We start from the raw sequence: 22200 nt of genomic DNA, 5'->3' as shown, positions 1-22200 counted from the left end.
GCTTCTGCTGCTTCTTGGGGGCCACTTGAGCGCGAGCTCGGGATTTCCGCAATGGCCGCTCACGTCCGCCCGCCTGCACGTCACAGCCGACCCAAGGGCCACCCTACAAGCTGAACGGCCAATCGGAGCGGAGACCGTCGCCCATTGGCCGAAAATGGATTCTGGCGGTCCAAGTCGATCTTCCTGCAGGCTAATGTGCACCTAGCAACGGAGCCGAGTTTTTTTTCCTGGCGTTTGTGCGCGGTGCTGGCCACAGACACGGGCAAGGATTTGATTTGGCTGGGTGTGTGGCGTTGTGTTGGCAAATTCTCACTCAGCAAGGGCGGCGGAGGGCCTGCCTGCCCGTTAAATCTGGCGGCGACCGTGATCCGCTGATGCATGATGCATGACGCAGCACCAAGCAACCGCGGCGTAGCGGGGAGGAAGTTGACGCCCGCGTTCAATTTACTTGAGTACTACATGTATGTACGGGAGCGTGGAAAATTGTAGTACAATTTGTTCAGCTACTGCATATCTCTACAGGAGTATTACAGATTTTGAGGACGGAACGAACCAGCGCTGACTGACGTTGCACGGGTGAGTATTCAACACCGGTGCGGAGCGAGCTCCCCATCGTCCTCGTTGTGCAGGGTCCGAGGTCGCTCTCTCGTCGACGACCCAGGGCGAATTTTGAGCGGTGGCGTCCCCATCTTGTGTGAACGCTGCAGCTTGGGCTCGAACGGCGGCGCGGCTTGGCGAACTTCCGCCGGTCGTCCAAACCACGGATTGGATCTCGGTGGCAGCAGCACTTTGCAGCACATCAATCGCCGGATCGGGCGGATTGAACTTCAAAGCGGAGCACTAGCGAAAACGGTTTGCTAAACGCCAAGCCCGCAGCCTGGAGCTGCCTCGGGCCGCAGAGCTCGAGCCGAGGTGCTTTCGCATCCACCGAATGGTCCCCAAGGCAGCGTCCGGTTGTCGTGCTCTCACCCGCTATCCGTCGACATGTCCGACGGTCTCGCGCCGTGAGCCCCGGCCATGTTGGTCATTGCGCTCCGCGATTGGCGCGTTCCTCGTTTTGCTGCTTGGTGCTGGCCTCAGATTCCGATGCGACAGTGAAAACCCATAGAAACGCTGCTGGTGCGAGTAGAGGGCGCGTCATCACCACCTGTGACGCTTCGAGGGGTACGTGGCGCGTATCTTGCAACGGACGTGAGACCGCCCGACGAGAGGCTCTCGACTGTCCGCCCTGGTTTGCGTCTCACTTCGGTTTCCCTGCGGTTCCGCGGGCAGCCACGGGCGGTAGACGCGCGCTATTCGTGCAGGGAAGCCGGTCGTCCAAAGCTTGCTGCCCGAAGCTGGGGGTTCCCCCTGGTTCTTTTAACTGCTGGTGCGCTACGTTGCTCGGTCAAGTGGGACGAGCTGGGGGCAACCGTTGCCCATTGCGCTTCATGCCGCTGCAGCGGGTTGACGTTGCCTCGATTGTTGGAGTGCAAGCGGTCTGGCCTCTTCTGTCGTGCGTGCATCCGTTGCCTTCGTGGAGCTCTGCGCAGTGTCGGCGCCATTTCCGGTTCGGAATGGGTGCTAGCACGCATTCGGGAGTGTTTAGCGGCGAGAGCGAACTCATACAGAGCACGCGATGTTGCGGGTGCGCACTCAATTTCGCTGCACTATGAGCATGGCGTTCTTGCTTCGACGACGATCGGTTCGCTCGGTGCTGCAGAGCTCAAGTGCCGTCCCGCAGAGCGTCCCCTTGGCATCTTCCTAACATTAACCCAATTTTACCAACATTGTCCATGTATCGAGCAGAACCTCGCTTGTGGGCTTCAGCTTGAGTCCAGCGCAGTACAATCGCACTTGCAGCACAAACTTACAACGGGGCGAGCTGCGCGGATTGCTCTGGTTAGTGCTGTCCATGCCAGCTACAGTATTACCGGTTCCCTTTACGGAGACTGCCGTGCTAACTTTGGCATGAATGCGGTGGTACGGATCGGAGGTAAGGCAAGATCTACATGTACATGTACGCAATAACCACGCGGCTGAAGGCTTACACTCATGGAGTTACAGGTCTGACTTCCGTGCTGAGCTGTAGCAATCAGACACCTAGGTATTTTGTTGGAGACAGCTCGTTACCGGTATCATCCCACAGCAGGCTGCGCGGATGCCGCCTCGTGACTACCGTAGTCAGCCTGAAACCACAAAAATGGTGCTGGACACTTCCGTTTTAACGTTTTAAAAAAGTTGCTTATCACTTTATACAGAAAAGGCTAGAGGGCCCAGCTCATCGATGAAGGGCTTCGTTTATCCAAACTCGATCAATTGGCACCGCTTCTTCACGCCCCACACGACTTTGATGGCTTGTTTAATTTAACTAGCCTAAGATCTTCGCCAGTGCCGTTTTCTGGAGTGTCGTGAGATGGCGTGGGAAGACAATGTCGAATTTAATGCGCAGATCGCCGCGCTCACCTGGCTGACTGGAAATCGGCATTCCTTCCTTCTTCACAACCTTTTCGGAGCTCGGGCTTACCACTTCGTTGCACGAAATCGCCAGCTTGCGACCGTCCAGTGTCGGCACCTCCACACAATAGTCGCCAAGTGCCTCGCTGAGCTTCAACTTGGCTGTGAACACAAGATGAGCTCCGTCACGCTTGAACAAGCTGTGCTCCAGCTGCATCACTTGGAAAATCACGTCGCCAGCTTCATTGGTGCGAGTCTCGTTGCCCTCGCGGTCAAACGTGATCTTAGTGCCAGCCTTCCAGCCAGGCTTGACCTTTATCACGAACGTCTTGGCGTCGTTTACAAGTTCGTCGTTTTGCAATCGCTTGCGCTCAATGACCACAGACTTGGAGGTTCCCAAGAAGAGCTCCTCCAACGTGCACGGGAGTTCCCGCACGATGGGATCGGTCTTCTCGGGGCCCTTCTTACGTAGTGAGCTTGCAAAAGGCAACGTATCGCCGAAGCCGAAGTCGCCAAACGGGTTGTTGGTACCGAAGAATTTGTTGAAAACGTCTTCGGACGCACGCTCATTGAATGCGTAGCCGTCGCGCATGTCACCATTTTCGTCTGGTACTCCGTTCTTGAGACCGTCGTAGCCGTATTGGTCGAAGATCGCCCGGCGTTCAGGGTCACTCAGCACGTCATAAGCTTCGGAGATCTCTTGAAAGCGGTACTGGGCTTCGACGAGATTGTTCTTGTTCTTGTCGGGGTGCCATTTCATCGCGAGCTTGCGATAGCTACGACAAACAAAACATAGCGGTACGGAAAATTCAGTACCCCATCCGCACACACAAACAACGTGGCCTTTAACGCTGGCACTCACGCCTTCTTAATCTCCTGCTCCGTCGCGCCACGCGGGACTTGCAGCAGCTCATAGTAGTCCATGTTACTCAGTGCGAGGATCGGCGGGTTTGTACTTGTCGTTTCGAGAAGTGGAAGCTCGAGGCGTCGCGAGCAACTAAATATGGTGTGAACACAGCAACGACCATGCTAGCTGCACTGGAACGGCACTAGTACTGGAGACCGAGCGTCGGCAAAATGGTGTTTGTAGCAGATATATTACGTCTTTCGGCTGTCGGCTGCAGCTTGTCAACTGTCGACTTGCTCTGACACGCATGTTATTCTGGATGAACTAGAAGTCGCGGTAGAGCATGAGCATACCGTCTAAGTGGATAATGGCACGGTCGAGACGGTCGAGTGAACGGCTGAGCTTGTCGAACTTGTCGAGATCGTTGGCTTCAACGAGCTGCTCCGACCGAGCGATGAGCTCCTTGTTCTCCTCCGCCTCGAACTTGCGCCGGCGGCGTAGGCGACACAGCGAGTCCTGCACTCTCTCCGTGACACGAGCCTGCATCTGCGGTACGTCCACAGACCAACAGAAGAATGTGAAGGCGGGGTTGTGGTCGGCACGCTTCGGGATCTCCTGCATTTTCAGCAGCTTATCCGTGTACAGCTCGTACAGCCGATGCCGTGCGTCGTTAGACGGCAGCAGCGCCAGCTCGCCGATAGTTTTCTGCTCTAATTGGCGCTTCTCCATGAGCAGGCGCACGATACGAGCGCTCGCGACGCCATACTTGTCCTGGATGTACGCGTGGGTGGTGGCCTGCTGCAGGAACTCCACAATCTTTTGCATGTGCACCACGTACTGTCCGCCATCACCTGCGCGGGCCTGAGTGGGGTCGAACGCTTCCTGCGCGACCTTCATCACCATGCCTGACTTGTCACGGCACATGACCATGATGTAGTTGAGAAGCAGGCGCCACGGGTTGTTAGCCTCAGGAGGCAGGGCCTTCTTCACGCTCTCCATGTCAAACAAATCACGCGCCGACACCGGGGACGAAGTAGGCTCGTCTTTCTCGCGCTCGCGCGGCGACGAGTGCTGCAGCATCGCCGCCACGATGACACCAGCCACGGCGTTGATGTTCTCCGTCGCAAACCTAATGCAAGCCTTGTGCCGCAGATCGCGCAGCAACTGCGTCACGCCAAAGCGCCACACGAGCGAGCGTTCGTCTGTGTGGGCGCCTGAGCCGTCCGGTACATCTTCGCCGCTGGTCTCACCACCGGTGGTACCATCCCCAGACGACGTTCCCCGAGTGGGCAGCTTGGCGCGCTTCGCGTTTTTCTTCCGCTTGGCGCCGCGTCCAGACGAAGTGGACGAGCTAGCAGAGCTAGGCTCCCACTCGGCCTCCGAGTCGTCCTTCTCCTTACGAGCCGCCTCGTCCGCGTCTAGCATCATCTGCAGCTCCACCGGGATCGCGTTGCCCGAGGCTGGCGCGGGCGCCTTCCGCTTCTTCCCGCGCACCGTAATTCCGTCGTCGTCACCAGCCTTGCCATTTTTGCTCGCGCCGTTCGCATTGACAGCGTCCGCTTCCGCGTTCGCACCGGCGGCAGCCGCCGACTTGCTGTTCAGGTTGCTGGTGGCGCCCTTGTCCTGGCCGCGCGTGATGCAGGCCGGGAACTCGGGCGCCTCCTCTGGCTCCGCCAGCTTGAGGTCCAGCGGGTGCACGCGCGAGATGTAGCGCTTCTTGGCCATCTCCACGAACGTCTCGCGCACGAGGTGGCGGCACTCGTCCAGCTCCTCCTCGCCGATCTCGTCGTCCTCGGCGGGCAGCTCGCCGTCGGCCTCCTGCGCCCTCTGCCTCTGCTCGAGGCGGCGCTGCTCCGCCAGGCTGTAGGCCATGGTCTCCAGCGACTGGTCCATGCGCACGCGGCCCTGCACCAGCAGCTCCTCCATCACCACCTCTCCCTGCACGCCGAACGTCTCCTTGGCCAGCTCGACGAACTTGGGGAACCGCAGTCGGTACAGCGCCTCCTGCACGTTGATCTGTTGCAAATACCAGCAAAAAATTAGCTCTCTCAACAGCAGCAATAATACAGCAGTATCGTTGCTGGGACCCACGTTGTAGGCGACCGTGGGCGCGCCGCCGCGGGCGCCAGCCACGGGCGTCACGTCCAGCACGTTGTGCTGCAGCAGCTTGAGCAGCGCGCACTTGATCTGCACCAGCGGACAATTAATTGCGGCAATATTAGACATTGACGTGGCGCATAATTGCTATTGCATTGTATTGCTGTTGCTGTTGCTGTCGCAGCGCGCACCTCGTGCACCGACGGCGGCGAGGCGGTCGCGCTGCGGCGCTGCAGCTTGTGCGCCAGCTCGGCCAGGCGCAGGCCCTCGGAGCGCAGCAGCGCCTCGGCCACGCGCTCGGCCGCGTCGCCGAAGTCCTCGCGCACGACGCTCAGCACCAGCGCGCGCTCGGAGCGCGTGGCGAACGCCGCCGCCTTCCGCTCGGTCGAAGCCATCGAGTCTGCAATTGTGGGCCATCCAACGGCCGCAGCGCAGGATCGGTACCATTTAAGCGGTACCTGACGACACATTTTTTGTATGCGACCAATATTTGGTGTTGCCTACCCTAGAACTAATTTTGCATTTTTGATCCGCACTGTCAAAAATGGCGCGCGAGGACGCGAGCGCGAGCCGCAAGCGGCCGCCGGCGGCTGGCGACGGCTCCGACTCGGACGAGCGCGACGACTCGGAACCGTCCGAGACGGAGATGGAGGAGCAGCTCTGCGCGCACGCGGCCGAGGCGCTCAACCACTTCATCCGCAGCCACCACATCGCCGCCAGCGTGCGTTTTGACCCCTGCGTGTCGAAAACTGTCGTTTTTGACACGGTAACTTATTTTTCGTATTTTATTTTGCTGCCGATGTATCACTAGACGGAGGTGGCGCGCAACCGGCTCAAGAACTCGCTGTACCTGATCGAGCAGCGCCGGCGGCGCAAGGAGTACCCCACGGCGGCCAGCGAGACGGTCCACGAAGCCATGCAAGGCTTCGGAGTCGTGCAGAGTGAGTTGTTGCGCTGCTCATTATTCTAACTGGGAATACTTTACCTTAATATTTTACCTTAATATATTTTTCTGGCAGCGTCCGAGCTGCCGGGGTCGCCGGACCGCCGCGTGAAGCACTCGGCCAAGATCCACCTGAGCAGCCCCGACGAGACGGTGTACAAGCGCGCCGTGATTCTGCCCAAGGTGCCGCCGATCCCGACCGCCACCATGTGGACGGCGCTCACCAAGAACTACGAGGTGGAGGACGAGCCGCAGCTCAAGTTCCTGCCCTACTTCGGCGACGACGACGAGGAGGACGTCGTGTCGGAGTTCTACCAGATCAAGTGAGCCCTTGGTTTCAGTTGTGGTGGGGTCAAGGGCCTTGGATCAAGGCTGCAGAGAAGATAATAAGTATCTGACGGGTTTTTATTTGCATTGATTGCAGGCAGCAACGGACGAGTGCCTGCGAGGTGGAGTTCACCAAGGAGATGTGCGAGGCCGTGCTCAAGACGCTCCAGTCTACGTGGGACCTCACGCCGAGCGATCTCAAGCGGGTGGCCAACGTTATCCAAGTGGAAGAGGAGGTCGGCTTATGTTGGATGTCGCTCTGTGCTTGGGCTGAGCCAGTACTTACTTACTTACGTGTTTAGGTGCTGGTTGAGGTGCACAAGAATCTGCGCCTGACGCAGCGCGCAGCGAAGAAGAAACGGCGCACAGAAGCGATGGCCGCTGCTAACGGACAGAACAACCTGACCGCTGCTGCCGGAGAACGTGGATCCAACGAGGAGATCGATTCGGCTGACCAAAGCAACACTTCGATGGAGGAATACTTCGAGCTTTACGAGAAGTCCGCTGATTCGTTTCGCAGTACGTATCATTCTCACTTCGGCCATTTCGTTCGAGCTGCATTGATGACCATTTTTCTATGTGCAGGCCTTTTCTGCCGCCGTTGTTTTGTCTACGACTGTGACTACCATGGCTGCCTCGAGCAGCCTAAACTGGTAAGTCTGTACGGCGGTTTTCGGAGGACATCTGTATTTGACACTCATTTGTTCTGCGTTGCAACCTATAGAGCATAGCGGAGCAAAATGCCGTCGCCATCAACTTGAAGGAGAAAGAGACGATGATCAACACGGGGCGTAACTGCGGGAACCATTGCTTCCTGGGTCGAATGTGGTCTTCGAGCATGAACGGATTCTCGAAAGCTCGTGCCATTTCTGCTACGTTTGAGTGGAACAAACGAACTCGTATTATTTGCGCTCGAGCCTATTTTCTTTGCTCGGGTAATTTCTGCGAGATGGCAAAGATACTTGGTGACAAGACTTGCATGGAAGTCGCCGAGCTGTGCGAGTACTACGACATCAACGACCGTACTTTACCAAAAGAGGTGCGTCTAAAAAACTGTGCTATTTGTCATAGCGAAGCTGATGACTTGAATGTGCGGTTCAAAATAGGTACTACCTCAGTCCAAAAGTCGACGCTCACGAAAGAAGAAAACTGCTCGAATGTCGATTGCGCATTTACACAGTACGTTGACACTACGTATTTTGATTTCTGCATAACATTGTCACCCTAGATACGCTGCTATGCTTTGAGATCCGAGCACTGCAGCCGCATGGAGTGACATACACCGAGTGCAGATGCATGCGCCCTTCATATTCCTCCTGAGATTTGAGAGACAGTGGTTGTCGGGCTTTTGTTGGGCTGCACATTATTGTCATAGTTACTTGTTTGTGAACACAATACTCATCTCGTAAATTTCCTGCGTAACCAACCATGACAGACTCCCAGAATGGCGTGGTGAATTCCGTTCAGATCAAGTACGTTGCATATGCTGTGTATGTACTTGCTGGAATCGCTTAACGCTGACTTATGTGATTGGCCTTTTCTGTTGTTGTTGTGTCATTCATTGCACGAAGAATTGAGCCGTGCTCCCACACTGGGCCATGTGAGCAAGGTGTTTGCTCATGTGTCGAAGATGGTATCTTCTGCTCAAAGCACTGCCACTGCGTCCACGATGAGTGCAAAATCTTCTTCCAAGGGTGCCAGTGTCAGCGTGGCCGTTGTCGGACAAAGGCATGCCCGTGCTTTTGTGCGGGTCGGGAGTGCGACATCGATTTATGCAAAGTGTGCTGCGCAGACGAAATTGCTGCGCGCGAAAAAGGAGAGACGTATGACTGCAATGCTGACAAAATGAAGGACGAGAAGCAGCAAACATCTTGCCAGAACCGTAGCATTGCGTTAGGCAGACAAAAACATGTTCGAATGGGCCGCTCCAACCTAAGTGCTGCCGGTTGGGGGCTCTTCGTCGACGAGTTTGTGGCCAAGGATGAATTCATTATCGAGTATATTGGCGAAATGGTCACGCAGGAAGAAGCTGATAGACGTGGTGCTGTCTACGACAAAGTCGACCGCAGGTATGAAGCCCACTCAGTACGCATTTTTACTACCTGATGTGCTGACAACGTTATGTGTGGAACATTTAGCTACCTGTTCAACCTGGATACCAAGACTGTGATCGACTCGACGCGAAAGGGAAACAAGACCAGAGTAAGTGCTTTAGGCCCAATTGGAAGTTTGTTGTGCTGTATGTGAATACTCACGCTTCGCTCATTTGCTGTGCGTTTAGTTTATTAACCACTCCAAGAAAGATCCAAATTGCGCTTGCAAGATCATGAATGTGAGCAGCGACTTTCGGATTGGCTTGTATGCAACCCACGACATTGCACCGCACACAGAGGTACGCGTTTTTTCGGATGCAGTTGACTTGTTCGGACTTCTAACACTGGTGTTACTGCAGCTTTTCTTCGACTATGGGTATGACAAGGAGCTTTATCACGCGGAGCTGCTCAAACAGCCGACAGTCACCGACTGGATGAAATAGTTGTCCAGCAGGTGCCTTTGGCCTGCCTTGCACACCTGTGAGCGAAGTACGTTGGGTGTTTGTAGGGCCTGGAACCGGCAGTGGCATTGGCACTTCGCCAACCCCCTGCGGAGCTGAAAGAATTAGCAATGCACTCTTTTGGCTCGTAGTTGAATGCTTCAGGATGCGTACAATATTGGGTTCAGAAATTTACTGAAAATATGTTTGAGCTCTTTGCCTGCTTTGACTTTAGAGCTCAAAAGGGGAATGATTAATGAGATTGTCAGGCACGTCCACCATTACTCCGTACGTACACTTCACGACAAGATTCGTCGACGGACAACCACTGAAACAAGGAAGGGCATATCATGGCACTGAACTCGTTTTCCATTACTGGCCAGGTGTGCTGTGGAAAATGACGTTGCAGGTCAAGTGCTGCTGCAACCAGTGCACGGGTGTTCAGGAATGCGTTGGTAAACCGACCACTGGAGCAAAGTGGTTTACACGTGTGTCTTTTCGCCAGAAGTGTCTCCAGCATGCTCGAATCTACGCCAGCCCAGCACACATGGAAAAAGTCGCGGTGCTGCAATGAAATGAGGCACTGCTGCTCGATGCAGAACGATCTACATCCACTTTTCCTTTTGATCTCCTGATCACGATTCTAACTGATCCCGGTCTGCCACTTGGAAAGTTTCGATGCGAGTGTTGCAACTACTTCTCGTGCTACTAAGCTGGGCGGCAGTCGACGCCGAGATTCCTCGAGCATGTGTTGGCAAGGAGAACCAAGCGCTGCCGTTCTGCAATTCATCCCTGTCAACTGCCGACCGAGTGGAAGACCTGCTCTCCCGACTGCCCCTGCAGGAGAAGGCGACCCTACTCACGGCGCGCGCCAGTCCTCGAGGCAGCATGAGCAGCATCGGACTGCCGGAATACAATTGGGGCGCCAACTGCGTGCACGGCGTGCAGTCGACGTGCGGCACCAACTGCCCCACGTCGTTCCCGAACCCCGTGAACCTCGGCGCCGTCTTCGACCCTCAAGTGGTGTTCGACATGGCGCAGGTCATCGGGTGGGAGCTGCGCGCGCTGTGGCTGGAGGGCGCGACGGAGAACTACCAGGGCGGTCCGCACCTCGGCCTCGACTGCTGGTCGCCCAATATCAACATCAACCGAGACCCGCGCTGGGGACGCAACACGGAGACCCCGTCCGAGGACCCGCTCGTGAACAGCAAGTACGGCGTCGCGTACACCCGAGGGCTGCAAGAGGGCAAGCGCCAAGATCCGCGATTCCTACAGGCCGTCGTCACGCTCAAGCACTACGTGGCCTACTCGTACGAGAACTACGGCGGCGTGAACCGCATGCAGTTCGACGCCATCGTGTCGCCGTACGACTTCGCGGACACGTACTTCCCGGCCTTCCGGTCGGGGATAGTCGACGGCAAGGCGAAGGGCATCATGTGCTCGTACAACAGCGTGAACGGCATCCCCATGTGCGCGAACGGCCGCTTGGTCGACACGCTGCTGCGAGACTCGCTGGGCTTCGACGGCTACATCACGAGCGACTCGGGCGCCGTGGAGGCCATCTCGGACATGCACCACTACGCGAACTCGCAGTGTGAAGCCGCCCGGCTGGCCATCCTCGCGGGGACCGACATCAACAGCGGCAAGTCGTACGAAGCGTGTTTGAAGACGCTCGTGGACGACAACCAACTGGCGGAGAAGGCCCTGGACGACGCGCTGCGCCACACGCTAAAGCTGCGGTTCGAGCTCGGCCTCTTCGACCCCATCGACGATCAACCGTACTGGAACGTGACGCCCAGCGAGGTGAACACTGCGACGGCGAAGGAGTTGAGTCTGAACGCGACGCGGAAGTCGTTGGTGCTGCTCCAGAACAATGCGTCGGTGCTGCCTTTGCAGAAGGGCGTCAAGTTGGCGGTGCTGGGTCCGCACGCCAAGGCGAAGCGCGGACTACTCGGCAACTACCTGGGTCAGATGTGTCACGGCGGCTACGACGAGGTGGGGTGCGTGCAGACGCCGCTGGAGGCCATTCGAGCTGCGAACGGTGCATCGAACACGACTTTCGCTCAAGGTTGCGGGATCAACGACAGCTCGACTGCCGGCTTCGACGAGGCTGTGGCTGCAGCGAAAGATGCCGATGCGGTCGTGCTGTTCCTTGGCATCGACAAGTCGATAGAGGGGGAGGTCGGTGACCGCAGCAACATCGACCTACCAAACATCCAGATGCGGCTGCTGGAGCGCGTGCACGCCGTGGGCAGGCCCACCGTTGTGGTGCTGATCAACGGTGGCGTGATAGGCGCCGAAGACATCATCAAACAGACGGATGCACTCGTGGAGGCGTTCTACCCTGGGTTCTTCGGCGCGCGGGCGATGGCGGACGTCCTCTTCGGTGAGGCCAACCCGAGCGGCAAGCTACCTGTCACCATGTACCGCTCCGACTACGTTGGGCAGGTCGAGATGAAGAGCATGGACATGACGGCGCACCCTGGTCGCACGTACCGGTACTTCAAAGGAGAGCCCGTGTTCCCGTTCGGTTGGGGTCTGAGCTACACCACGTTCTCTCTGTCTGTGGACAACGGCGCGAACTCCAGTTCGCACAGTAACAACGCGGTGTTTTCGGCTGGAGAGGTGTCGGATATTGCGAACGTGACGATCTCGGTGGTGGTGTCGAACGACGGCAAGGTGTCGGGCGATGAGGTGGTGTTCGCATTCTTCCGACCGGTGAGCACGAACGCGTCGGGCCCGGCTACGTTGCTGAACGAGCAGCTCTTCGACTACCATCGTGTCAGTTTGGAGCCGTCAGTTAGCACCGAGGTGAGCTTCACGATTGAGCGGAGCACGCTAGCGTTGTCGGACGAAGAGGGCAATTTGGTGAGCTTTCCTGGGTCTTACGAGGTTATCGTGAGCAATGGCGTGAAGGAGCGGCTGACGTTCAGTATGGAGGTGGCTGGCGGTGAGGTGATTCTTCGCGACAAGGTACAGCCATTTCCTTTGTTAAACGAGTCCGACATTGCTAGTGCTGCTGGTCGAAACACTCGAGGCGAGTTGGTGACTGCTGGCACGTTGTTAGTCGCTGTCTTGATGAGCTTGAGGATGTAAATTAGTACTACAGTAGTACAGTAGAATACACAAACTTTTTGCGCTATGAAGTGATCGATTTACTCTTCAGGTGAATTTTAGTTTTTTGCGATCATTCGCGATGAAGGCATCTATTGGTTTTGATCGTACAAAGCCGATCTAAACATCGTTGTATACTAATACCCTCCCCCACTCCCGGCTCCCAATGCCCTTTTGCTTATTTCCCAGAAACGGAGCATCGTTCTTGGTCTAGAACTATGCTGATGCATCTAGCTGATGCTGTAAGATGTTCTACATGTCGTCAAAACAAACGAAACCAAGCAATCCACGTGCGAATACTTCTAAGACTTATGGTTGTTTAAAATGATAGCAGAGAGGTTTAGTGTCGTGCTCCAGCTAAGGTTACGCTAACAAAATCGTCAGAACTAACCACACAATCATACCACATGACCGAACATTGCTTGCAACGGAAATCGAGGTCGCTGACTTACCAGACTGGGAGAATGCTTGCACCTTGTCGCGAACGGTGAGTTGACTCCCACTTATCTCCACACTGAACGTCAGCCGCTCCTTCACGCCATTGCTCACGATAACCTCGTAAGACCCAGGAAAGCTCACCAAATTGCCCTCTTCGTCCGACAACGCTAGCGTGCTCCGCTCAATCGTGAAGCTCACCTCGGTGCTAACTGACGGCTCCAAACTGACACGATGGTAGTCGAAGAGCTGCTCGTTCAGCAACGTAGCCGGGCCCGACGCGTTCGTGCTCACCGGTCGGAAGAATGCGAACACCACCTCATCGCCCGACACCTTGCCGTCGTTCGACACCACCACCGAGATCGTCACGTTCGCAATATCCGACACCTCTCCAGCCGAAAACACCGCGTTGTTACTGTGCGAACTGGAGTTCGCGCCGTTGTCCACAGACAGAGAGAACGTGGTGTAGCTCAGACCCCAACCGAACGGGAACACGGGCTCTCCTTTGAAGTACCGGTACGTGCGACCAGGGTGCGCCGTCATGTCCATGCTCTTCATCTCGACCTGCCCAACGTAGTCGGAGCGGTACATGGTGACAGGTAGCTTGCCGCTCGGGTTGGCCTCACCGAAGAGGACGTCCGCCATCGCCCGCGCGCCGAAGAACCCAGGGTAGAACGCCTCCACGAGTGCATCCGTCTGTTTGATGATGTCTTCGGCGCCTATCACGCCACCGTTGATCAGCACCACAACGGTGGGCCTGCCCACGGCGTGCACGCGCTCCAGCAGCCGCATCTGGATGTTTGGTAGGTCGATGTTGCTGCGGTCACCGACCTCCCCCTCTATCGACTTGTCGATGCCAAGGAACAGCACGACCGCATCGGCATCTTTCGCTGCAGCCACAGCCTCGTCGAAGCCGGCAGTCGAGCTGTCGTTGATCCCGCAACCTTGAGCGAAAGTCGTGTTCGATGCACCGTTCGCAGCTCGAATGGCCTCCAGCGGCGTCTGCACGCACCCCACCTCGTCGTAGCCGCCGTGACACATCTGACCCAGGTAGTTGCCGAGTAGTCCGCGCTTCGCCTTGGCGTGCGGACCCAGCACCGCCAACTTGACGCCCTTCTGCAAAGGCAGCACCGACGCATTGTTCTGGAGCAGCACCAACGACTTCCGCGTCGCGTTCAGACTCAACTCCTTCGCCGTCGCAGTGTTCACCTCGCTGGGCGTCACGTTCCAGTACGGTTGATCGTCGATGGGGTCGAAGAGGCCGAGCTCGAACCGCAGCTTTAGCGTGTGGCGCAGCGCGTCGTCCAGGGCCTTCTCCGCCAGTTGGTTGTCGTCCACGAGCGTCTTCAAACACGCTTCGTACGACTTGCCGCTGTTGATGTCGGTCCCCGCGAGGATGGCCAGCCGGGCGGCTTCACACTGCGAGTTCGCGTAGTGGTGCATGTCCGAGATGGCCTCCACGGCGCCCGAGTCGCTCGTGATGTAGCCGTCGAAGCCCAGCGAGTCTCGCAGCAGCGTGTCGACCAAGCGGCCGTTCGCGCACATGGGGATGCCGTTCACGCTGTTGTACGAGCACATGATGCCCTTCGCCTTGCCGTCGACTATCCCCGACCGGAAGGCCGGGAAGTACGTGTCCGCGAAGTCGTACGGCGACACGATGGCGTCGAACTGCATGCGGTTCACGCCGCCGTAGTTCTCGTACGAGTAGGCCACGTAGTGCTTGAGCGTGACGACGGCCTGTAGGAACCGCGGATCTTGGCGCTTGCCCTCTTGCAGCCCCCGGGTGTACGCGACGCCGTACTTGCTGTTCACGAGCGGGTCCTCGGACGGGGTCTCCGTGTTGCGTCCCCAGCGCGGGTCTCGGTTGATGTTGATATTGGGCGACCAGCAGTCGAGGCCGAGGTGCGGACCGCCCTGGTAGTTCTCCGTCGCGCCCTCCAGCCACAGCGCGCGCAGCTCCCACCCGATGACCTGCGCCATGTCGAACACCACTTGAGGGTCGAAGACGGCGCCGAGGTTCACGGGGTTCGGGAACGACGTGGGGCAGTTGGTGCCGCACGTCGACTGCACGCCGTGCACGCAGTTGGCGCCCCAATTGTATTCCGGCAGTCCGATGCTGCTCATGCTGCCTCGAGGACTGGCGCGCGCCGTGAGTAGGGTCGCCTTCTCCTGCAGGGGCAGCCGGGAGAGCAGGTCTTCCACTCGGTCGGCAGTTGACAGTGACGTGTTGCAAAACCGTTCTCGACTTGCAATGCCCGTACACGCGCGCGGGATGGCAGCGCTGGTTAGTGTTGCCGTCCAACTTACGATGGCAAGTAGCACGGTGAGTACGGCCATGGTTACTCGGCAGGAGCCGACTACTAGTCGTTGTAAGTCCGCCGAGATGAAATTGAAAATGGGTGTTGCTTGTCGACAGACTAAGACTTGTCGTGCCGTCCGAAACCAGCCGGCTCACATGGCTTTGGCAAGCGCAGGTGGCCGCAGGATTCCAGGTCTTGTTGAGACGAGTGCATTTGGCACGGATTTTTTTCAGAGGAGTTTTTGGATAGGCCTGGAATCGAACACCGCACGGTCTGGGCAAAAAGCGACTTCGAATGAAAACGTGGGTTCGGGCCTTCCAGTGTCTTTGGCCACCAAAGTTTGGTGGAGATTGTTTACAATCTCGGCAACGCAGGCTCTCACCGTCTCGTAAGCGGAACGAAGCTCACGACTCAAGTAAAAAAAAGGCGATACATATTCTGGATACCTATACCCACTTGGAATCTGGCCGTGCGGATCGGAAAGAAAGCGGCTCAAACTTATGATTAGAAGACGGTCATCTGACCGGTCAGACCTGCAACCCGGGTCGGACCATTCATTTTGCGCCACGATCAATTTAGATCGCGCAAGTCTTTGTGGTGATGTGGACAGCTGTTATCATTCCCTCTTCTAAGTTGCAGTATTAGACTCACTGCTGCTCCATTCCACCCTCCTTTTTTTTTTTTTGCTGCGGACACCAACTTACGGGGCGGAGGCGAAACGAAGCAGCCTAAAGCGAACTGAACTAGTGTCCGTATCGTTAGTATATACTATCGTATACGTTATTAATGACTCCTCGCATTTTCTTGCTTGTTCGCAGCTCGCAAGAATTCGCAGCTGGTAAGAACTGTGTTTGCCCCTCCAATTTGCCCCTCCTGTCATCGAGCGACAATGAGCAACCTTCAAGCTACATTAGCTGACAACGTTGCCCATGCGAAGTTGCACCTCCGAGTCATTCATGTTTGTCGTTGCGCAACGTTATCGGTGGTAATTCAGAAAGCATCAATGCAATGCAAGATGAGAATCGCCAAGCACTCAATTATCATATAAAGATTATCGATTAATTTGCAGTCCAATTGGTTTGCGATTACAAATTTTAATAATATGGTGACGCTGCGGAGCAATGCTTATTGCAGACGCAACAAAGGCATCGAGCAATCAATCCTATTGAAATACATATTGACCGATTAGGTGTGTTTCGCGTATCAAGCAAGCACAGCAAGACGATGGCAAGACATGCAATCTTTTCAATTGATGCATCTGCCGCCCTTGGAAAAACAAAGTACACAACAGCCCTCGGCAGTATAAATCAAACGACAGTTGGTCTGTCAGCGAGAGACATGAATTTATTTCGGAAGAACGTCGCTCATTTAGCAAAACCAGTGTGTGCACAATAGCTTTAGCATGTATTACGTAATACTATATTCAAACACTCTATAGACACCTATGCGACTAGGTAGAACGCCGAACTGCGGTATCAAACGGGCTCCTAAAGCCCGCTAGCCAGTATTTGTCGTCAGTACACAAAGAGTATTCTACGAAACATTAATTTTTCAAACACTTCAAAACAATGAGTTAAAATCAATTATTTCGTTTAAAATTAATTTGTTGTAATGAAAATACATTTAAAAATGACCAATCAAAATGCCAACCTCCCGGTTTCTGATTCACAGACGTTAAGATCCGAACTGCAAGGTCCGATGCAGCTCTTCCTGCCACCGGCGCTGCTGCTGTTGTTGGCCTCCAGGGGCCATGCCGCCATCCCGCGCGCGTGCTCGGACGCTGAGCATCAGAAGTTTCCCTTCTGCGACGCATCGCTGCCCACCTCCGAGCGCGTGGAGGACCTGCTGCGCCGCCTGCCGCTGGACGAGAAGGTGACGCTGCTCACGGCGCGCGCCAGTCCCAGGGGCAACATGAGCAGCATCGGCCTGCCGGAGTACAATTGGGGCGCCAACTGCGTGCACGGCGTGCAGTCGACGTGCGGCACCAACTGCCCCACGTCGTTCCCGAACCCCGTGAACCTCGGCGCCATCTTCGACCCGCAAGTGGTGTTCGACATGGCGCAGGTCGTCGGGTGGGAGCTGCGCGCGCTGTGGCTTGAAGGCGCCCGGGAGAACTACAAGGATGGCCCGCACCTCGGCCTCGACTGCTGGTCGCCCAACATCAACATCAACCGAGACCCGCGCTGGGGACGCAACATGGAGACCCCGTCCGAGGACCCGCTCGTGAACAGCAGGTACGGCGTGGCCTACACGAGGGGCCTGCAGGAGGGCAAGGACAAGCGCTTCCTGCAGGCTGTCGTCACGCTCAAGCACTATGTGGCCTACTCGTACGAGCACTACGACGGCATCGACCGCATGGCGTTCAATGCCGAGGTGTCGAAGTACGACTTCGCAGACACGTACCTGCCGGCCTTCCGAGCCTCCGTGGTGCAGGGCAAGGCGAAGGGGGTCATGTGCTCGTACAATAGCGTGAACGGGATGCCTATGTGCGCCAACGAGCAGCTGAACACCAAGTTGCTGCGGGAAGCGCTGGGCTTCGATGGATATATTACCAGCGATTCGGGGGCCATTGCGGGCATTTACCAGCAGAGACACTACACGAAGTCGCTGTGCGAAGCTGGTCGATTGGCGATTCTGTCCGGAACGGATGTTAACAGTGGCAGCGTGTACAAAAAGTGTCTTGCCGACCTCGTCACCAGTGGTCAGCTTCCTGAGAAAGCTGTGGACGATGCGATGCGCAGGACCCTCAAGCTGCGTTTCGAATTGGGCTTGTTCGACCCTATTGACGACCAACCGTACTGGCACGTTGCTCCTAGCGAAGTGGGCACGGCCAAATCCAAGGAGTTGAGTCTTGAGTTGACGCGCAAGTCTATTGTTTTGTTGCAGAACCATGGCAACATTTTGCCCTTGAGCAAGGGCAAGAAGCTGGCGGTGATCGGGCCTCACGCTAAGGCCAAGCGTGCTCTGCTAGGCAACTATTTGGGCCAAATGTGCCACGGTGACTACCTTGAGGTTGGATGTGTGCAGACGCCGCTGGAGGCGATCACCGCTGCGAACGGTGCCTCAACCACTGTATACGCCAAAGGTTCCGGTATCAACGACACGTCTACTGCAGACTTCGACGCGGCTGAAGCGGCTGCACGTGGGGCAGATGCTGTCGTGTTGTTCTTGGGAATTGACACCTCGATCGAGCGTGAGGCGTGGGATCGCGAAAACATCGACATGCCCAATATTCAAATGCAGTTGCTAAAGCGTGTTCGTCGCGCCGGCAAACCGACAGTGGTTGTGCTTTTCAACGGCGGCGTGGTTGGTGCTGAAGAGCTCATTTTGCACACTGATGGAGTCGTGGAGGCCTTCTACCCCGGCTTTTTCGGCGCGCAAGCTGTAAGTGATATACTGTTTGGTGACGCCATTCCGAGTGGCAAGCTCCCCGTGACAATGTACCCGTCCAACTACATCAACAGCGTGGACATGAAGAGCATGAGCATGACCAAGTACCCTGGCCGCTCGTACCGCTACTACAAGGAGGTGCCTGTGTTCCCGTTCGGCTGGGGGCTAAGCTACACCAAGTTCACGTTGGCTCTCGACAGTGAGAAACCAAGTGATCCCATTGTGATCACGCGTGATTTGGACCAGATTGTCACTGTTATCGTTTCGAATGACGGTGACCTTGTCGGAGACGAAGTCGTGTTTGCGTTCTTCCGCCCGCTCAACGTTAATGCGACCGGAAACGCTGCTTTGTTGAACGAGCAGTTGTTTGACTACCGTCGCGTGAGTCTTCGCCCCACGCAGTACCGCAAGCTGAGCTTCCGCATCCAGCAAAGCACTCTTGCGATGGTAGACGACTCGGGTAACCAGGCCAGTTTCCCGGGCTTTTACGAGGTCATCATCACCAACGGAGTCCACGAGCGGGTGACGTTTGCTATCCACTTGGTTGGAGAGCATGAGACACTGGGTGTTTTCCCGACGGACGAGGGCTACATTTCACCACCTGCTCAACCTGACGCAGAACCCTTCAGCGACATTCGACTGGATGCCACGCGCGCCTTCGAGAGCGCTCCCGTGCGTACGGGCGAGGAGCAAGAGCCTGCTGTCGCCGCCGCGATGGCGTTTGACTAACTTCAAAGGCTTACATCCAGCGACACCATTACCGGTAATTAAATGACGCAACTGTTTTGATGGCCGTGCAAACCTGCGGCCTGTCTAGCTGGTGTCTTCTACAAGTTGCTGACTAAAATCTCACCGCACAGCGTGAGAGCCACTCAGGGCCTCTTGGTTAACAGCGTGGCGTGCGGCACGAGGATGTAGGTAGGAACTTGCCTCGCTGTTGGCCATCGAAGTCGCTAGACTACAACGCATTGCAGTCGTCGCCACGGACGCCGCGCCTTCTCCCAACGAGCAGGAGACCAAAGGGCACGCCGAAGCCATGTTGAAGCGAGTGTTCGTCTACGCACCAGTCAAAATAAATCAAGTGACGAGGATCTTGAGCAGGCGCGTTCAAACGCTAGCACCGTTCTTCCCGCCGCCGGGAAGGTCTCAGCTCGGTCATTCTCGCAGAGAAGCACGGCGCTCGCTGCCACACAGCTGGTGACCTCGTTCTTGGTGGTTGTTAACACCTTGCCCACCAGACGAATCCCGCCTCAACCTTCACTTTTTCAGGAGCTCTACCTGCACTTTTGGATCCAGCCGTTGGCTAGCGCCACCGACGGAAGTTGATCTTTTTGCGCGATCCTACCACTCTTGCTGATGCGTTCGGTGTCGTAACTGCTCACTCGCGCCACAGACAGCAAGCGCTGGCGCGACCGACTAGCGCTGCAGTCTCCGACAGAGCATCCAAGTCACCTCCGAAAGCTCTCTCGTCGCGGCCGGACCCAACTGAGAATCGCAGGACGGACCTCGCTCTCCAGCAGCAAGGATATCGCCGCTTCTGACGACAAGGCCGCTTCTGGGTGGCCACTCGATGGCCAGGGGCGATTGCGTCCAGCTTCGAAGGTGTACATACTCCACCGCAGCAAGAGATAATCGCGACACCGACGCCTTCGGTGCAATATGCGATCTCTACTGTCGACAAAGAGCAAGTGTTTGCTGGACCTGTTGAAGTGCGGCGCTGTGCCGTCCCGTCATCTGCCTGGCCATCACGGGATCCGAAAGTGATCGGGGGGGCTGCAGGAAGGTAGGCTGAGTCGGTCGCGCTAGCCAAACCCACCCCGTCTCTGTCCGAGTCAAAGTGCAACCGGCTCTTGCCCTCTTCAAGCCGATATTCTTCCGTTCCAGCTCAACAAACATCAGCATGAACGCGGCGGTTCGAGGCTCTCTGTAGTCTGATATCGCAGATCAAGGGGAGTCAGGAGTCAAAGAGACGTGGCTTTTGACTTGACCTCAGTATGCCGCGGCCCGAGCATCATCTCGCGCTCGACGCCGTTGTCAGAGCGAGACATTCCCGATTCCGAACGCTTTGGCGGAGCTGCGATCGATGGCCGAGGCGCTCACGGACTCGTACATCACGCTCACGCCCACGGCGGCGGCGGCCGACAGCCAGCGCGGCTCGCACTCGGCGCCCGCCAGCGACCTGCTGGCGCGCAAGTGGGCGGCCGCCGCCAAGCGCAAGGCCTCGATGGAGGTGCTCAAGGTGCACGAGCCCGCGCCCGAGGACGACTCGGAGCGCGACTCGTCCAGGACGGAGACCGACCGCAGCTCGGAGATCGGCAACGACGAGGCGCCCAGCTCGGAGGAGGAGGAGGACGACGCCGTGTCCACCAGCTCCAAGGCGGAGTCCGAGGGCGAGAACGACGACGAGGAGGAGCAGGACGAGGAGGAGGAGGAGGAAGAGCAGGAGGACGCCATCCCCACATACGTGTGCGAGCTGCACGACCCCAAGCCGGTGCTCGTCGGTGAGTCGGTGGCAATGGTGGCGATGAGTGAGTGAGTCTCTCTCTAACTGGGGGTTCCGTGTATTGTGCTGTGAACAGCCGAGCAGATCCCGTGCAACCGCGTGGATATCAACCCGTGCGAAGCGAGCAGCGCACGCCAACAGGACTCGTCGGAGGCCCTGCTGTTCCGCTACGAGATCTCGGTGGGCCGTGCGCAGCAGTCGTTCGAGTGCTCGCCGTCCAGGGCGCTGGAAGTATTTAAGAAGCTGTCGAGGGACAAGAAGTGCGCAGGCCACCTGCGGTTCATCGAGATGAACTGCCTCAAGGACGGCTTCATTGGCTCGCTCAAGCGCATGTACGCGTCGCCCGCGCAGATCTCGACGGAAGTGCGGGATGTGCTGGAGGCCATCTCGGACGTTGATGCTGTGCTGATGAGCCCGACGTACCTGGACCTGGTCGGCGCATCGAAGGGGTCCACGCTCTGTCGTGAGATCGAAAAGCTCCTCCAGTCGCACAACAAGACGCCTGCGTCCGACGCGCCGTGCATGTGCGATACCTATTACAAGTCGGTGCAGCGCTACGGCGAGTTTTTCCACGAGCAGGCTCAGACACGGAACCAGGTGCGCCAGTCCACGGTCGCGAGCGAGACGCTCATGCGGTCACGCGGTGTGCTCACGTACTACACAGACACGATCTACCTGCTGGACAAGCGCGAGTTCCGCCCAATGCACGGCCTCAAGCGGTGCAACGTGTACGGTTTTGGCCGCCGCAAGCTGTTCGAGATCGTGCGCGTGTCCCGCAAGCAGTGGTCGCTGCGTCACGTCAACTACGGCGAGATCTTCACGCTGTCGCTCAAGAAGTACGCCGGCGGCGTCCACCACATGGTGGCTGTCAAGCGCATGGTGCCCGACGTGCAGAACGGCGGCCTGCGGCAGGAGAACGTGTGCTTCGTCAAGAAGTCCAAGAGTCAGGGCTACCGCTGCCTGCTCATGTCGGAGGTCATCTCGCAGGGCAAGGTGACGACGTCCATCTCGTTGCAGAAGCCCAAGTCACCGCCGGGCGACCCCAACTTCCACTACATGACTATGAGCGAGGTCTCGGGGCCGTCGCGAGCGTCTATCTGCAGCAGCACGCTCAGCGTTCCGTGCGAGCGCTACAAGCACGTCCAGCGGCTGAACGTGAGCGGCGGCAGCGACGTCGTCACGTACATCGCCGTGGCCGCCAGCTACGACATCCTCGTCGGCGCGTTGAGCTACTGGATGGAGCGCAAGTACTAGATCCCAAGCGACCTATAAGTA

At 57.0% G+C, this 22200-nt stretch overlaps 8 protein-coding genes across 8 annotated transcripts; 5 read left to right on the top strand and 3 right to left on the bottom strand.

Annotated features, from left to right (window-relative positions):
- Window positions 1-1618: 1618 nt before the first annotated feature.
- IUM83_11566 (uncharacterized protein) lies at window positions 1619-2207 on the top strand (the record flags this gene model as incomplete). The annotated part of the gene is made up of 3 exons (XM_067936137.1): window positions 1619-1627; window positions 1789-1975; window positions 2047-2207. The coding sequence occupies 3 exons, from the start codon at window positions 1619-1621 to the stop codon at window positions 2205-2207; spliced, it is 357 nt and encodes a 118-aa protein (XP_067781838.1).
- A 143-nt stretch (window positions 2208-2350) lies between these two features.
- IUM83_11565 (DnaJ heat shock protein) lies at window positions 2351-3360 on the bottom strand (the record flags this gene model as incomplete). Its single annotated transcript, XM_067936136.1, has 2 exons — window positions 2351-3212; window positions 3299-3360. The coding sequence occupies 2 exons, from the start codon at window positions 3358-3360 to the stop codon at window positions 2351-2353; spliced, it is 924 nt and encodes a 307-aa protein (XP_067781844.1).
- Window positions 3361-3607: 247 nt separating this feature from the next.
- IUM83_11564 (DNA-directed RNA polymerase III subunit RPC3) lies at window positions 3608-5775 on the bottom strand (the record flags this gene model as incomplete). The annotated part of the gene is made up of 3 exons (XM_067936135.1): window positions 3608-5299; window positions 5375-5470; window positions 5572-5775. 3 exons carry the CDS (start codon window positions 5773-5775, stop codon window positions 3608-3610), a joined length of 1992 nt encoding a protein of 663 aa, XP_067781747.1.
- Window positions 5776-5924: 149 nt separating this feature from the next.
- IUM83_11563 (Transcriptional repressor EZH1) lies at window positions 5925-9186 on the top strand (the record flags this gene model as incomplete). The annotated part of the gene is made up of 14 exons (XM_067936134.1): window positions 5925-6101; window positions 6192-6321; window positions 6400-6646; window positions 6748-6886; window positions 6953-7169; window positions 7236-7303; window positions 7375-7689; window positions 7757-7829; window positions 8086-8122; window positions 8222-8250; window positions 8443-8719; window positions 8789-8852; window positions 8932-9042; window positions 9103-9186. The coding sequence occupies 14 exons, from the start codon at window positions 5925-5927 to the stop codon at window positions 9184-9186; spliced, it is 1968 nt and encodes a 655-aa protein (XP_067781839.1).
- Window positions 9187-10071: 885 nt separating this feature from the next.
- Window positions 10072-12279, top strand: IUM83_11562 (family 3 glycoside hydrolase; the record flags this gene model as incomplete). Its single annotated transcript, XM_067936133.1, has 1 exon — window positions 10072-12279. The coding sequence occupies one exon, from the start codon at window positions 10072-10074 to the stop codon at window positions 12277-12279; it is 2208 nt and encodes a 735-aa protein (XP_067781848.1).
- A 381-nt stretch (window positions 12280-12660) lies between these two features.
- Window positions 12661-14856, bottom strand: IUM83_11561 (family 3 glycoside hydrolase; the record flags this gene model as incomplete). Its single annotated transcript, XM_067936132.1, has 2 exons — window positions 12661-12683; window positions 12750-14856. The coding sequence occupies 2 exons, from the start codon at window positions 14854-14856 to the stop codon at window positions 12661-12663; spliced, it is 2130 nt and encodes a 709-aa protein (XP_067781840.1).
- A 1874-nt stretch (window positions 14857-16730) lies between these two features.
- IUM83_11560 (family 3 glycoside hydrolase) lies at window positions 16731-19151 on the top strand (the record flags this gene model as incomplete). The annotated part of the gene is made up of 1 exon (XM_067936131.1): window positions 16731-19151. The coding sequence occupies one exon, from the start codon at window positions 16731-16733 to the stop codon at window positions 19149-19151; it is 2421 nt and encodes an 806-aa protein (XP_067781841.1).
- Window positions 19152-20505: 1354 nt separating this feature from the next.
- IUM83_11559 (AGC/PKG protein kinase) lies at window positions 20506-22179 on the top strand (the record flags this gene model as incomplete). The annotated part of the gene is made up of 2 exons (XM_067936130.1): window positions 20506-20923; window positions 21002-22179. 2 exons carry the CDS (start codon window positions 20506-20508, stop codon window positions 22177-22179), a joined length of 1596 nt encoding a protein of 531 aa, XP_067781765.1.
- Between the last annotated feature and the right edge of the window lie 21 nt (window positions 22180-22200).

The sequence above is a fragment of the Phytophthora cinnamomi genome (genome assembly GCF_018691715.1).
Source record: "Phytophthora cinnamomi strain GKB4 chromosome Unknown Contig114, whole genome shotgun sequence".
Classification (NCBI taxonomy): Eukaryota; Oomycota; class Peronosporomycetes; order Peronosporales; family Peronosporaceae; genus Phytophthora; species Phytophthora cinnamomi.
This window is presented reverse-complemented; position numbering and strand designations above follow the sequence as displayed.